The sequence below is a fragment of the Aulonocara sp. 'chitande type north' Nkhata Bay genome, linkage group LG9, assembly GCF_057382095.1.
Source record: "Aulonocara sp. 'chitande type north' Nkhata Bay isolate Kocher_YH1m ecotype deep benthic linkage group LG9, A_spYH_male_GT1.1, whole genome shotgun sequence".
Lineage (NCBI taxonomy): Eukaryota > Metazoa > Chordata > Actinopteri > Cichliformes > Cichlidae > Aulonocara > Aulonocara sp. 'chitande type north' Nkhata Bay.
In genome coordinates, this window is record NC_141352.1 from 36,113,951 (window position 1) to 36,131,083 (window position 17,133).

The 17,133-nt window shown below is 42.7% G+C and overlaps 1 protein-coding gene across 1 annotated transcript in view; it reads left to right on the forward strand.

The window, feature by feature from the left end:
• Window positions 1-946: 946 nt before the first annotated feature.
• Window positions 947-17,133, forward strand: part of LOC147322736 (MAGUK p55 subfamily member 7-like) — a gene marked incomplete at its 5' end in the record, with an annotated part of 36,967 nt that continues 20,780 nt past the window's right edge. The window contains 4 exons of the mRNA XM_086305066.1: window positions 947-959; window positions 10,572-10,690; window positions 14,654-14,731; window positions 15,868-15,948. Of these exons, the coding sequence (XP_086161192.1) occupies window positions 947-959; window positions 10,572-10,690; window positions 14,654-14,731; window positions 15,868-15,948 (291 nt within the window). The remainder of the gene's footprint in view (window positions 960-10,571; window positions 10,691-14,653; window positions 14,732-15,867; window positions 15,949-17,133) is intronic.

A 17,133-nucleotide genomic window follows, 5' to 3' on the forward strand; every position in this document is an offset into this window, starting at 1 on the left:
ATTACTCCTGGTATCCTAAGAAAGCTGTTGATTTAGGAGCCAAAGTTCTGTGAGAATGATGGAAAAAAGAATCCATAGTTTTCAAGAAAAAAAGCAACCATTTAATTGATAAATACATTTTTAGATCAGCTGTGACTTAAAACTACAGCTTCAAAATGTAATAAGGAAATAACATCTTAAAAAATATGATGACTCCTGGTGCACCACTGTTGTTTAATCTGTTTCAATACAATCTGTACTTCCAGCTGGAAGACATATGATAGATAATATTTTATTGAATTTCCTTTCTGCAATGTAGTTTTATATTTGCCATGCCCTGGTTTTAAAGGTTGCTCTGCTACCACAAATAAGCCACAAAAATGATGATGATGCAACTCTGCAGAATCGTGTGACGAGTGAGAGGCCAAGCACGAGAGAGAAGAAATGAGAAACTGAGATAAACTAAAGTGAACGGCAGTTATGGCATGGGGAGAAAGGTTTGTGCTATGCTGAGGTTTGTTGCACCCTTAGCAAGGTATTACGCGATCACACCTTCCTACCACACGAAGAATGAACAACATCCATCCATCCATCAATCACCCTGTATCAGGGACGTGCAGAGGGGGGGGGCTAGAGGGGCTTGAGCACCCGCCCCTTTCCTGATGAGTGCCCAAAGTGCCCTTTTGTTGAGGCAACTTTTAAATTTTATTTATTTATTTATTTTATGTGTGTGTGCGTGCGGAGTCCTGTCTGTGCCCCTCAACAATAATATTTAACTATTAATCATAGTTTTGCTAAATAAAAGGATCTGGCTTGCATCAGTCACATGATCACATTTAACCAATGATCGCCCTCGACGGCAGAACGCGCTGGTTACGAGCCGGGAACGAGCTCACAAAGAGCACGCGCATTTTTAGCGGTCCGGAGCTGTAGGAGAAACACAAGTTAACTCAGAGACACAGACTGATGCGACAAAACCAGTAAGTAGGTGTACAGCGTACACTGTAGTGTGTAGCACACAGGAGTATTAGCTTATTACGTACACGTTGGTAAGCTGTCTTGGTGCTGTGTGTGCAACAGCGCGACAAACATTACCTGTCCTTTTATTAACTGCACAAGTAGTGCTGGTCATAGCTGCTGGCTACCTGTGTAAGGCTGTCATGGGTCTGTAGCTCTGTCACCGTTTTAGGGAACATATTTAGTTTTAAAGTAAGTTTCTGGGCATTTCCTGCCTTTCTGGAGGGATTATATTTCACTAAAAAACGATCTAATATGCATGTCCACATAATAATTATTATAATTATAATATATTAAAAAACACACGCTGTATTTTAAAGAACATACATTAAGAAGCAGATTATATTAGATTTATATTTTAAATAAGACAAAAGTTGGATTTTACAGCAGTAAAAATACAGTTTAAAAATGTAATAAGCTTTGCCCTGCACAGAGTGGATAGTGAAACAAATGGAATCATCATAAATACATTATTTCATATTTATTACTTCCCCCTCCTCATTGCTTTATTATTGTAGCTCTAGTAATAAATAATAATGTAAGGATGCCCATAGTATATACAGTATTCTGAAGAAGGTCTAAAATGTCACTGTGTGTGCATGTGTGTGTTTTATTTAGCTGGATTTAAAAAAATATTACTCATGATATAACATTGTGCAGACATGGCTGGTAAGGACATGAGGAGGAAACAGTAGGAGCTGTATGAGGCTACTAAAGGCAGTGCTATAACATTTTTCTGTCATCATTTTATTATAGATTAAGTGCAAGAGTTGTTAGGTGTGGATAATTAGATTATAGTTTATTGCAATAGCAAGTTGTGCCTTGTTCTCAGATAGACAGCAAGTGGAGAGTGATATATGAAATGATGGGAAGGAAGGAAGAAGAGAAGCAAAGAGTGATTCACAGGCAGAGCCGAGTTTATGTCACAGTTTTTCATTGCCTTATGGTTCCAAGCGCTGTCACCAATCTTTGCATTTTGTTATTATCTCATGACACTTGTTTAATCAGCTACCATCTCTCCTGTGGACTTTTTAATGTCTACAGTCTCAGATCAACACAGCCCTGCCCTTCCCATATTAGATTCTTGATGAATGTGTGTTGTTGTTATTCAGCATGGTTCAATGTGCCCCTTTTTAACTTTGAGCACCCGCCCCTTTAAACCTCTCTGCACGTCCCTGCCCTGTATCGTAGTTAAGCAGCAGCAGCCTGAGCAGAGAAGCCCAGACTTCCCTCACCCTGGCTGCCTTATCTTTAGTCAGAGAAAGGAGGCTCTTCTAGGGGACACCAAGACTTCAACAGAGCCAATCAACAGATATAATCTCTCCAGCAAGTCATTGGTCTGCTCTGGGGTTACCCCATGGTAGGACATGCCCAAAATACAGTGGGGCAAAAAAGTATTTAGTCAGCCACCGATTGTGCAAGTTCCCCCACTTAAAATGATGACAGAGGTCAGTAATTTGCACCAGAGGTACACTTCAACTGTGAGAGACAGAATGTGAAAAAAAAATCCATGAATCCACATGGTAGGATTTGTAAAGAATTTATTCGTAAATTAGGGTGGAAAATAAGTATTTGGTCACCACAAACAAGGAAAATCTCTGGCTCTCACAGACCTGTAACGTCTTCTGTAAGAAGCTTTTCTGTCCCCCACTCGTTACCTGTATGAATGGCACCTGTTTGAACTCATCATCTGTATAAAAGACACCTGTCCACAGCCTCAAACAGTCAGACTCCAAACTCCGCCATGGCCAAGACCAAAGAGCTTTCGAAGGACACCAGGAAAAGTATTGTAGACCTGCACCAGACTGGGAAGAGTGAATCTACAATAGGCAAGCAGCTTGATGTGAAAAAATCAACTGTGGGAGCAATCATCAGAAATTGGAAGACATACAAGACCACTGATAATCTCCCTCGATCTGGGGCTCCACGCAAGATCTCATCCCGTGGGGTCAAAATGATCATGAGAACGGTGAGCAAAGATCCCAGAACCACACGGGGGGACCTGGTGAATGACCTGCAGAGAGCTGGGACCAAAGTAACAAAGGTCACCATCAGTAACACACTACAACGGCAGGGAATCAAATCCCGCAGTGCCAGACGTGTTCCGCTGCTGAAGCCAGTGCATGTCCAGGCCCGTCTGAAGTTTGCCAGAGAGCACATGGATGATACAGCAGAGGATTGGGAGAATGTCATGTGGTCAGATGAAACCAAAGTAGAACTTTTTGGTATAAACTCAACTCGTCGTGTTTGGAGGAAGAAGAATACTGAGTTGCATCCCAAGAACACCATACCTACTGTGAAGCATGGGGGTGGAAACATCATGCTATGGGGCTGTTTTTCTGCCAAGGGGACAGGACGACTGATCCGTGTTAAGGACAGAATGAATGGGGCCATGTATCGTGAGATCTTGAGCCAAAACCTCCTTCCATCAGTGAGAACTTTGAAGATGAAACGAGGCTGGGTCTTCCAACATGACAATGATCCAAAACACACCGCCCGGGCAACAAAGGAGTGGCTCCGTAAGAAGCATTTGAAAGTCCTGTTGAAAGTCCTGGAGTGGCCTAGCCAGTCTCCAGACCTCAACCCCATAGAAAATCTGTGGCGGGAGTTGAAAGTCCGTGTTGCTCGGCGACAGCCCCAAAACGTCACTGCTCTCGAGAAGATCTGCATGGAGGAATGGGCCAAAATACCAGCTACTGTGTGTGCAAACCTGGTAAAGGCCTATAGTAAACGTTTGACCTCTGTTATTGCCAACAAAGGTTATGTTACAAAGTATTAGATTATTCTGTTACTGTATGTTACCTTATACAGTGGGGCAAAAAAGTATTTAGTCAGCCACCGATTGTGCAAGTTCCCCCACTTAAAATGATGACAGAGGTCAGTAATTTGCACCAGAGGTACACTTCAACTGTGAGAGACAGAATGTGAAAAAAAAATCCATGAATCCACATGGTAGGATTTGTAAAGAATTTATTCGTAAATCAGGGTGGAAAATAAGTATTTGGTCAATAACAAAAATACAACTCAATACTTTGTAACATAACCTTTGTTGGCAATAACAGAGGTCAAACGTTTACTATAGGTCTTTACCAGGTTTGCACACACAGTAGCTGGTATTTTGGCCCATTCCTCCATGCAGATCTTCTCGAGAGCAGTGATGTTTTGGGGCTGTCGCCGAGCAACACGGACTTTCAACTCCCGCCACAGATTTTCTATGGGGTTGAGGTCTGGAGACTGGCTAGGCCACTCCAGGACTTTCAAATGCTTCTTACGGAGCCACTCCTTTGTTGCCCGGGCGGTGTGTTTTGGATCATTGTCATGTTGGAAGACCCAGCCTCGTTTCATCTTCAAAGTTCTCACTGATGGAAGGAGGTTTTGGCTCAAAATCTCACGATACATGGCCCCATTCATTCTGTCCTTAACACGGATCAGTCGTCCTGTCCCGTTGGCAGAAAAACAGCCCCATAGCATGATGTTTCCACCCCCATGCTTCACAGTAGGTATGGTGTTCTTGGGATGCAACTCAGTATTCTTCGTCCTCCAAACACGACGAGTTGAGTTTATACCAAAAAGTTCGACTTTGGTTTCATCTGACCACATGACATTCTCCCAATCCTCTGCTGTATCATCCATGTGCTCTCTGGCAAACTTCAGACGGGCCTAGACATGCACTGGCTTCAGCAGCGGAACACGTCTGGCACTGCGGGATTTGATTCCCTGCCGTTGTAGTGTGTTACTGATGGTGACCTTTGTTACTTTGGTCCCAGCTCTCTGCAGGTCATTCACCAGGTCCCCCCGTGTGGTTCTGGGATCTTTGCTCACCGTTCTCATGATCATTTTGACCCCACGGGATGAGATCTTGCGTGGAGCCCCAGATCGAGGGAGATTATCAGTGGTCTTGTATGTCTTCCATTTTCTGATGATTGCTCCCACAGTTGATTTTTTCACACCAAGCTGCTTGCCTATTGTAGATTCACTCTTCCCAGTCTGGTGCAGGTCTACAATACTTTTCCTGGTGTCCTTCGAAAGCTCTTTGGTCTTGGCCAAGGCGGAGTTTGGAGTCTGACTGTTTGAGGCTGTGGACAGGTGTCTTTTATACAGATGATGAGTTCAAACAGGTGCCATCCATACAGGTAACGAGTGGGGGACAGAAAAGCTTCTTACAGGAGACGTTACAGGTCTGTGAGAGCCAGAGATTTTCCTTGTTTGAGGTGACCAAATACTTATTTTCCACCCTGATTTACGAATAAATTCTTTACAAATCCTACCATGTGGATTCATGGATTTTTTTTTCACATTCTGTCTCTCACAGTTGAAGTGTACCTCTGGTGCAAATTACTGACCTCTGTCATCATTTTAAGTGGGGGAACTTGCACAATCGGTGGCTGACTAAATACTTTTTTGCCCCACTGTATATGTAATCAAAGTAGTTGAATTATAATACTGCTGTAGATCATATTATACCCTTTAATATAGAGGGTGTGATCTGTATGTAGTTTAGTTCTCATTATACTTTTGAGTTAACAGAACATATTCACATATTAGTTCATTAGATAAATGTGCATCACTCTGTATCCTTGATCTGCTGGGAATGTGTTACACTGTTTTCTTGACATGCTCTATTGTTGAATCATAAAAAGAAGGTTGTAAGCAGGAGACTTGGTGTCTAAGACAGGGGAGATAGACCACATTCCATACCCCCACCTTTCAGAAGAGCAGAAAGACAGGGAGCCGAGGTCATAACTTAGGCGCCGTAAGAGAGAAAGAATGTAATGTTTAGGCTTTTACGACTAGGTGGGGGCCACCAGAGACTATAAGAAGCTGAATAACCCGTCACCATTTTGAGACTGCTGTGACCCTCTTCAGGCAGGTCTCCCCATCATGATGGTCCTTATGCTCTTAAGTGTTGAATTGTATGGAAATAAATGATTGTTGATTGAGCATAAATACACCGAGTATTGTCCTTCCTTCAGCCCAAAGATTCAAAGAATTGGGAAATTTCAACAAAAGTATTGAGTTGTAGTTTTGTTATTGACCAAATACTTATTTTCCACCCTGATTTACGAATAAATTCTTTACAAATCCTACCATGTGGATTCATGGATTTTTTTTTCACATTCTGTCTCTCACAGTTGAAGTGTACCTCTGGTGCAAATTACTGACCTCTGTCATCATTTTAGGTGGGGGAACTTGCACAATCGGTGGCTGACTAAGTACTTTTTTGCCCCACTGTACTTCATCTAGCAGGCATCCAGATGGCATCCTAGTCAGATCCCTTATTTATCTGACTCCTTTAAATGCGGAGCAGCAGCTGCTCTACTCCGAGCTCCTCATCCTGTCTCTAAGGGACAGCCCAGCCATCCTGGATGGGAATTGATCAGAATTTATTGATTCTGATTCCATTATCAATATCAGCTGTTGTCACCATTGTTAAGTAGGATCTCAAAGACATTACATTTGTTCAAATTAATTACAGACTGTATGTTCAAAGGTTTGTGCTCGTCTGTTTGTAATCTGTTGAAGTTCAGGGTCTGGGGTTGCCATTCACTCAGCTTTAACATCACTTTAGGTTCTTGGCTAGCTTAGCATTAGCATGTTGTCTATGCAGATACTTGCAAAGAGCCAAAGTTGTGTTAAGAGCATAGTACAGTTGTTTCTGTCCTGGATATCATTTGCACTTTAACACCCGCTGATTGTAGAGCAAGTGCAAGTGGATAAGTGGAATCGATAGGCAAGCACATTAACGGTTCCAAGGACTTGGACTACTGGGAACTGTTTCTCTACAAGAACTTGTTATTGATTCCCATCCTTAATTAGAATGAAACTCATTTTTCTGCCAAATCTATCTTTAAAAGTGAAAGCCCAAAGAGGAACCAACATTTAAAATGAAAGAGGTAGGAACTGAAAAAAAAGGAGAGAATAAACTCAGACAATAACACATAGACAAAGAGGACATAGAGTAAAGGAAGTTACATTCAACAACACAAAGGCTTATACAAACAAGCACTTCCATAGATTTATTCAGAGGTAAGAGAAATGAATCTAAGCTAAACTTCAGGAGGAAATAAAGAATATGGTACTTACACTGTGACACCTGACTTTAAAAGAATCATGAGAAGAAAACAGACAATATGGTAGGGATGGTGTCACACACATTAAATTACTAATGTGTGTTTTTTAAAGGGAGTTCCTGACTTGATGAGTGGGAAAAAATGACATTTTCCATACCTATGATTTGTTGCCAAAAAGCCACGCCATTGTTTATATAATAATTCATATAAATTTAATAACTTGAAAAATTTTAACCTCTAAAAACTGTAAGTATGTCTGTAAACTTCAATTTGTAGATACATTTCATCAAAATGTTTGTGTTTTGATGTGTATTTTCCTGAATTTGTATGCAGCACACATCCCCACATAGCAAAATTTGTAAGGCCCGGATCTGGCCCACACATTGTGCTTACACGTGGCACACATACCACAAAGAATGACGGCCCTTTGGTGGCCCAGATCAGGTTACCAGAGGTGGCCCACACATGGGCCAGCACAGGGCCAGTTGCAGACACACTGCTGGCCCTGTGCTGGCCCAGAACAGTTTCACCTCTGGCCCCAGATATCAGCCTAATGTGTACCTTAATCAAGCCATGTAATAACAACATGTGCTGGAACATAATAGAACAAAAGTAACATGACGAAACTGTGTTCAGACAGTGAATGGACTGATTCTTAACTCAGTGCTTCCTAACTACATTCGTACACATTCACACTCTTGACATGCAGACTGGAGGAGCCAGGGATCGAATCACTAAGCTTCCGATCAGTAGATGACCTGCTCTACCTCCTGAACTACAGCCACCCAGTGGTAAACATGAGTAAACTGTCACTAGGTTTTGGATAAAGTGTACACTCATAAACCTGTCAAACCTGCATTTGAAACGTTGGCTACCATAGCAGTATAGTATTGCAACATGGCATTTGGGTCTTCTAACTAAAATAGGAAAATAGGAACATAAATAGTGCCATCATTGCCAGACCTGGCCCACATCTGGTTGACATACACCCTGCCATGACACCAGTCAGTCAGAAGTGCCAGCTTGATCCCAGATCCGGGCCAGACCTATTTTCTATGAGCCTGGGCCACATACACCAAATCACATCGGGCCAAATGTGGCATGCCATCACATAAACAGTGCCATCTATGCCAGGCCTGGCCCATATCTGGATGACATATCACTTACCATGCCGGAAGTCAGCCAGCAGTGCCGGCTTGACACCAGATCCGGGCCAGACCTGTCTGCTATTTGGGCCCTTGTATGTCATCTGACAGTTCTAGCTTATTAAACTGGCAGGTCATAGTGACAAATAATGGGGTTTTGAGATTTTCCATCCAAATCCATCAGTCTGCAACTTCTGCTGTCACCCTGTTCCCACATTTATACTCAAAACATGTCAAATCTGTCAGCAAAACACCAAACACATGCCTGACAAAAATTCACGCTCCTCAGTGTGATTGCAGTTATCCATCAGTACATCCTCTTCTGTAATTTCTTTTATCAAAGTTCACTGAAAACCGTTTTTTTCAGCAAGTTTGGCAAAAAAAAATTCAAATAAGTATCTTTTACTATCAAGTCTACTGCTTTGTCAGTAAAGCTGTTGCTTGAGGCTGTCTTTCCTCCTCTCTCAACTGGAGAACAGGAAGGTAAATCAAGCCTCAAGTGGATTAGTGAACATGACTCTCAGACATGTTCACAAGGCAGTGTTTGAAATATGTTGTCACAACACTATTCCCCCAGCAGTCTGGCAAACCTCGTAAATCCCCCCATATATTGAGGGGGGTCCATAATTCACCGAGCACCTGGGAGAAAGACAAAACCCAGCGTTCATTTCCTCTATTCAAACGAGTTTGTTTTCATCAGTTCGTATTTTGTAAGAAGATCAGTATAGTGTGGGAAGTGGGCTCCCTTAGCAGCCCTTTCTACACCCATCACCTCATCCCATGTCTCTTTAAATCCTTTAGTTGAATATATTATGTGAGATGTTCTGTAGAGAGTTCCAAGTTGTAAATGATTGAGAGGGCCAGCTGCCCTCAGTCGGCTTTTGTTAGCTACAAAGCAAACTTTCTGGTGATGAGGACACCAGAACCTGCATCTGGCCTGCATCATTATGTGTAAAAGTTCTCTTGGTCTCTCTTCCCCCCTTTTTTTTTCTCCAGAGAAACGGTGAGGTATGAGGCGCTAACACTGCACAGGAATCATGTCAGGGTTTAGAGAAAAGGACAGGATATCATACTGATGTATCCTGGTGCCCAACAGCAGCAGATGGAGAGCATGACATAAGCTCTCCCACAAAACGTCCAGAGCTGCCAGTACACACTGACTCTAACCTGGTCAGAACCCAGTTCAGTCAGTCGCTCGTCCAGCAGTCAACGTCAACCATCAATCAGTCCTTTTCAGCTCTGACTTACTCTGCTTCTGTCTGTGGTGATTTTTTGCTCTCTCCTTTCTCTCTGTTGCCCTGTGCTCTGATGAAAGACACTCTCAGAGAGGTAGCCAAGCTACTTGTCTTTGTTTTGACGTTTCAGTGGCTCTGCTGTGGATATGTTTAGAACTTCTTCACATGATCAGTGTTAGTTCAAAGGCTTTAAAGCACCGTGTGGTTGTGTTTGTGGAGTTTGAAACTGGGGGGCCTTTTCTGGAGAATTAGTGAAGGGGTCTTTGATGCAGCTTGACTGCATTCAGTATGAGCCTGACCTTTAATGCATCACCTAGTTTGGTGGATCACAGCCAGGCTGAGGACCAGAAGTGAGCAGCAAACAAGTATCTGCTACCAGTCTCCATCAGCTGTGCTCCAAGACTGTGTTGTGTTTGGATGTAACCCCACTCACTCACTGGTTTTGTGCTCTCTCCGTCTTGAGTGCTTCACCTCCCCCCTGCTTAATCTTGAAACCATCAGCTCCCCAGTCTGGTTCTCTTTAAATTGAATTTGAAATCTTCATTCTTTTTATAAGCTGGGTGAGTAAAACCCTGAAAGGCCTTGTGGATTTCAGCATCCGCTGTTCTGAGAGGATTCAGATTTATTCCCTGTTTTTTTTCAGTTGTTTCTAATCATGGACAGAAGCGTCCCTCAAACAACAGGAAGGTCTGGAACAAAAGCAAGAAGTAAAGGCGGGGGAAGGGAAATAGTTTATTGCCTTTACGTTTCCTCTTCTTTCCAGTGGCAAGAAAGGGAGGGATATCATCGTCTGTTTTGTCGCTCGTAGAAGTTTGAACCATACATTTTTGTTTCTGTTTTTTTTAATGCGTAATAGAATCAGCATGGAAGGAAAAGGAAGAGCATCCACAGATTATAATTAGAGCTGTAGTCTGTGTAAGTATGTACTCCTTCCTAAAGGCACTAGTACAGGACTTTGTGTGTTTTGTTTTTACGTGTGCATCTGCTTTCTGCCTGACTCTGGGTGTGTTGGGTGTATATGTATTCATGCACACATACAGCACTTGTGTCTTTTGCTGTGCATGCAACAACTCACACCTCCCACTACCACACTGACCCCTCCTGCTTCCTCTTTCCTTCTGCAGGTCTGTATGAGCTGCTGGCGGCCCTGCCATCCCAGCTGCAGCCTCATGTCAACTGCTCTGAGGACAACACCTTCCTTCAGGATATGTTTGGAGAGAGAAGTCTCCACTCACTTGTTAAGGTACAACAAACAAATAGAGTTATAGGAATTTCGCCTACATATTTTTCAGAAAATCACGTGTTGTTTAACTCATATATGCACGCACTGATAACTCTTAAATACACTTAAAACACTTAAGTAATTTCATTTAAGTGCTATACATATGAATACCTCAGTTTAACCAAGCCTAGCTTTAATTGCACATGTAGATTGTGTACAAAGTTTATTGTCAAGAAGGCAGACAACTAAATTAGTCACATAAAAAGTCTTGAAAAGAGGAGCCCCCGGCCTCCAAAGCAATTATTATTCATGAATTACAGTCCTATTGCACCATCTACCTGCCCAGATCTTCTAATTCCTTCCTCTACCAGCAGGAAGGGGCCTGTGGTTTGGTTACTGCCTGTTAAACTAGATAGCTGCAGAGATTGGGGAGAAGGTTTGTCTGAAATCTTTCTCTGATTTTTGTTGTTAAATAGAGAACAATTTTCCCCCCTAAACATGGGGTAGTTTCCTGCAAATCGGCTTTCCATTCTTTATTATTCAGTAAATAAATGTAATAGCTGCTCGACTGCTGTGTCTGACTGATTAACTGAGCCATCCTAGTGAGCCAAATGGACAGACGGGCAGACTTTAAAACGCACACAAGTACTAAACAACCATCTCGTCTTACTCAGAAACCAGATGCAGCATTCAGGCTAACATCATGGACACACCATTAATAAAACCTTAATTATCCTCTTCCTAAAGCTCGGCCACCAAATCTCCACAGTCCACCTTTATTTGGGATTTGTGTAAGGTTGTAGAGGGGATACGAAAGAATGGCTAAACAGCAGAGAGAAAACACACACATCAAGTTAATCTGACAGGCTTCCCAACCCAGGTCGCTCACTGGTTGTAATTGCCTCACCTGGGTAATTACAACCAGTTGTTGGTCACTCTGTCTGGAAGGAGAGAGACGGTCCAGAGGAGGAGGTGTCACAGATGGAGAGAGAAACAAGAAAGAAGTAGAGAATTCAGAGTAACATGAAGACTTAAACCAGACATATGCTCTTTCTGTCTCTCTCACCTGTACTCACCAGATGGTCGGGACGTCTCACATCCATCCTAATCCGATTATGTTACAGAGATGAAAGAATTATTGTCCGATATCATCTTTCAGCTTTTATTTACATCTGTTTGTTGCTAGAAAATATTCTCATGACACGAGCCAGGTGCTTATTTATATTTTAAAAGCCTCACTTGAATCCAAAATATATCCCCTTCCTTGCACTGTCTTACTTTGGATTTAGGCTGCCTTCCAAATATTTTCATTAAAGTTCAATGGTTGACTGCAGCCCAGATTTACCGGATCAAGCACGTTGTTCACAAACAAGTACCTCTGAAATGAGCCAAAAGTGGCTAGATGATGATAGATGAAGCCAAATGCAAGGTTATGATAGGGACAGGGGAAGGAAGAAGGAAACTCCATATTGCAGCAGACAGGTCACAGTATGCTGTTGACTACTGAAAAACTTTTTGAACCATGTCAAGCACACTGGAGGGACAATTAAAACAAGAAGAAAGCTACAGGTCAACCAGTCCCTATTCTATCATTTTGTATTGTCTGTATTGGTAATCAAGGAAAATCCCACAGCCATTACTCCAGTTTCATCCATCCCTCCATCCATTCTCTGCTGCTTTTCAGAGTTGCGGGGGGACTGTGGAGCCTATCCCAGCTGTCTTAGGGCGAGAAGCAGGGTACACCGTGGACAGGTCGCCAGTCTGTCACAGGGTTTTGCTCCGGGTCACTTTGAAAAAGATGTTCAGCTTGTAAAGGATGTGATGTGAAGTTTTCTGGGCAGAGGTCTTAAGCCTGCTTAAATACTATGTTTTATGTCTTCGGGTATTTTGAAAAGTCTCCAAAGTGTGCAACCCTGACCCTAAACATTACATTAGTTCATGTTAGCAAACTAGTGACAGATTATTTCAAACCAATAACTCAGTGGAAAGAAAAATAAAACTAGTTAGCCATAATGTTAGGGCTTATAGATGATGTTCACAAGATGCAGTTAGCACTGTTTTATATAGTGTTATAGAGTGATTTGACCCCCATTTATCTCAGGATTAATTCTGAGATAATTGGGGGTCTAAAAAAGTTTACAGCATGACAGGTTGCCGAAGCATCAACAGCAGTCCTAACATCCATCAGCATGTCCACAGGGGAAAAACATGTTTACCTCCACGACACGCCTAATGCACCGTGTTTTATTGCTGAGTAATAACGGCTTTATGCAGGATTTGAACTTCTAAGCTGACCTTGAAACATGACTGTTGTGCTGGCCAAGACAGAGTCCTAACAGGCTGTGATTTATCTCGGCAGACTGTATGGATAAGTCCAGCTGAAATGGCTGTAGCTGTTTAAGGCCAAGATTTAAACTGGAATCTTGATGGGGAGAGACGATGTAAAGACATTTCACACGTCGTTGCGTCGCGTTTTCTTCACTGGAAAGTTATAAAAGTGATTTTGATGGGTGACATTTGGTGTTTGGGTAATGTTTTTGAATGACATCATGTTTTGGATTTTGGTGTTGGTCCCTGGTGATTATCGAAGCCAGATGACAGCTTGGAGAGACTCAAATCAACTCATCTACGCACGCTGCTCATGTTATTGTTAATCAGAACTTCTACCAGGGCCAAAAACATTGAGGTCAAATACCGTCCTGTGACTGTGTCAGAACATTCAACTGTCAGTGATTCTGACTTGCTTTCCTCCGTATTTACAGTACTGCTACCATCTAGCTTTAAAACATAATCACCTGTGTTGCGAGGAGTAAAAACTATGTCTAACATTCCTAAAACAGATGTTTTAATTGCACAAAGCATCTGTAGCCGTTCAGTGTGACAGCAAACAAACTGCTTTTCTTGTCTTTTTCTGTCCTGCTGAGTGATTTTCTGTCACACATTGTCACGGCTCCATCTGTGTGTGTGTGTGTGTGTGTGTGTGTGTGTGTGTGTGTGTGTGTGTGTGTGTGTGTGTGTGTGTGTGTGTGTGTGTGCGCACTCCCGCATGTGTGGATTTGGCCCTTTAGATATAGAAGTGGCCCAGAGCGTCTCTGTCACTCTCTCCTCAGCCAGAGGCTCCTCTGTTCCACCATCCTCCTGGAATGCTTTCTAGGACATCCAGCTGGAAGCTCCAGGCTCGGGGCCCAGCTATCAGTCAGACCCGTGGCCCAGATCCCCTTCACCATGCTGGGCCTGAGGAAGGAGAGACGCAGGAGTGGCTGCTGGGAGGAAAGCTGTCCCTGTCTGTTCCTTGATGGGACCTGACAGCAGCCTGTAGGCTGTCAATGCATTCCTGCGCAGCTGCTTTTAAATCACAAATGGGATATCTGTAGTGTTTTTTGTGAGTCTGTGTGTGCGTAGGCACAAGTGTGCAACTGTGCCTTTGACGTTGTGTGCGTGGGTGTGAACGTGTGCTTTGTGTGTATATAAATTATTCCATCTCTGCTCCACATATGATGAAGTGGTTTTGCGTGTATAAATGAGTGAAAGTGAGCGCACGAGTCAGGCTTACTTTCCATTTTAGCAACTCTCCAGAGACGCAGCTCTGTCTCTCAACACTGTGCAGTCACAGCGCTGAGGCTGATAAGGAAATGTTTAGCCAATTTCACCAGACTGTTGAAATGATTTGGAATCATCACGGGGCCACTGGGACATATCGAATGCATGGTGGAAAACTGGATTGTTTGTACAGTGGCTAAGCTAACTGAAATACTTAGTGGATCGAGGGAGTGAAAGATCTTTGTGTGTGCTTTTGGTATTTAAGGACATGATTTAATGAACTCTGTGTATGTACAAGATGGTGCTGATGAAGGTTGTACATGTTTTCTTACATGTCTGTTTGGAGATGTGCACATGGCTTCCAGCGTGCACACTTTTTCTTCCACATGTGCTCACTACTATCTCAATAACTACCTTAATAATGAATACAATCTGTCCTTTCAGATCCACGAACGGCTGCAGCACTATGAAGAGAGCAAGCCCGCCCCTGTCCTGGAAGGAGCTGCACCTCTGGCACGTGACGTAAGTGTTTTAAAAAACATGTTTAAACTGATCGATCTTTTTATTGGCTGGGAGGCAAATGAATCGATTAAAGGAACCTTTGGTGAACAGTGTCTGTCTAGATGGGTTTCGGTTAATGGAGGTTTAATTTATTGACTAACATAAAATGACACTTCAACCCTCGTCTGGCCCCGGCCGTACTGTCTAGAACTCCCAGCAAGTGACTGCCACCGCTCAAGTGAAACCAGCATGGCCAGTGCCGTTGGTGTAAGCAAGTGAGACACACCACATCATCAATAAATAGTTCAAATGATGGCCACTGATCTAGAACTGTATGGTTGTTATGGTTGACTTGTATCCTTCTCCCTGTTGGAAAACCGTTTTCCTCTTCTGGCTGACTTCCAAACATCTTAATACAAACTCTGCTGTTACTTGGACAGATCACTTGGTGCCATCAGAGAGCATTGGTCTGCATTTTATTCCTGCAGGGTCAGATACGAAAAATACAAACACAGAGAAAGGGTTCATCAGTGTCAAGTGGCTTTCATGTCAGTTTTTACTGTGTGGGATGGCTTGCTGCTCCTTTCCACACTCCAACCAAGTCCAGGAGGATCTTCCATAAATCAGTGATGCTCTCAGAGCTCCCATTGTTTCCAGGTTTAACTGACTGTTTTCTTTAGTTCTTGAGATTCTCATTGGAAAATGATCTGGTACAATAGAAGATTTATCAAAGGGCAGGTGCCAGTAGGTGGGAGTTCTAGGCCACATGACAAAGTGTGGCCTTGCCTCCAGCTGCGATTTACCTTATTTAAGACAAGATGAAGCTGCAGATAAATCCTGTAACTGAAAGAGCTGCATTTTTATGTCTTAATACAATATGATACAAATAGAAGATACACCAACATAACTTCTTTAGATAAAGCATAACTAGTATGTTTATCTCTCTAAATGCAAGTCCTCTATTCATTACTGACACAAAGCACACCTTGCAGAGTTGAACTGTTAATTACAAACCTCTACCATTGGTTTTTCATTATACAGACTGCTGTTGTCTTCTTGTCGAAGCATTGAATGTTCACATGCACACCTGAAAAAGAGAAGCATGCTTAATGGTCTGAGCACAGTTGTGTGAACATTGTGTCCTTGACTATTTTCAGGTGTCTGATGAGCTGGAAGGCAAATCAGCCAGTCAGGATGTCAAAGAGCTTCTTAAACTGCTGGCAAACCCACATGTAAAGGTGAGTAAAGGATTTGCTTATTTTGTACTGAGCAGGTTTTAACAAACTAAAACCACATATTCTCTTTGTGGAGGATTGTATTATTCCATCCAAAAAACAGCAAAGCATTTGGCAATTCTGGCTCTGGATCTTTGCTGTTTGCACAGCAGCCACATTAAAGCGTTACAATCATCGTGCTGTACACAAAATAACACGCCTGTTAGATCCAGGCCTTGTCTCGTTTTCTTGGCTGCCGTTGCTGACCTCGTTAGCCAGATGCAGACAGCTACAAAATAAATTTACACATTTTTATTTTCTAATGCATAACTGGGGCCATCCATCAGGGCCTCCAGGTGTCTCAGCCAGACAGAGCTGCCTTCACGACGGCAGGATAGAAGCAGAGTTGGACAGGCTCCGTTTTTAATGCGCTGTCGTCATGCTTGTTTGGGCTCTGCCAGAAACAACAGCTCTCTAGTTCTCCCCCAACATAGCACACACACACACACACTTACAGTACATGCAAATATTTAATACCTATCAGTGTCAAACAGCAGGAATTCAAGAGATGGTGGTTCCCAAACATGGATTTTTCAATGTCTGAGCTGGTAATTATGATTCATTTCCTAAATTCTCCAAACACATTAAGAACAACTACATTAATCTGTTCAAAGACAAGTGTGGAGCATGTGTTTTTTACAGGTGCTATAGGTACAGACACACATATTTCACCAGGCAGCACATATTTTAGACATAGAATCAGCAACTCCACACACACCTCCAGCAAACTGGTACTCATTTGGCTCATTACTATGTTTTTCCCCTGCACCTAACACATATAATTGCTGCTGTAGTTGTGCAGTGGTCTCTCAGCTCCAGTGCAGAATGGGGTCAGCCAAGCAATTCCCCACCAAACAATGGAAAATGTTCTTTCTGCTACTGCTTCCTCCATTGCTGGCTGGTGAATTTTGGCAGACGGTGTAGCAGCACAAGCCAAAGAAGACAAGCTGGAGAGGAGTGGCATTTTATCTCTGAAGTAGGATCAAAACCAACCATTTTTAAAGATTTCCTGGCTGTGAGATTTTCTTTACATGTGTTATTCATTTGGGATTCTCTTGATCGAAAGAAGTTATTATTTTTAGTTATAATAAGGTAATACAGACTCTTTGCCTTCCAAAGACTACTCACATAGCTCCAGTTGTGTCTCCT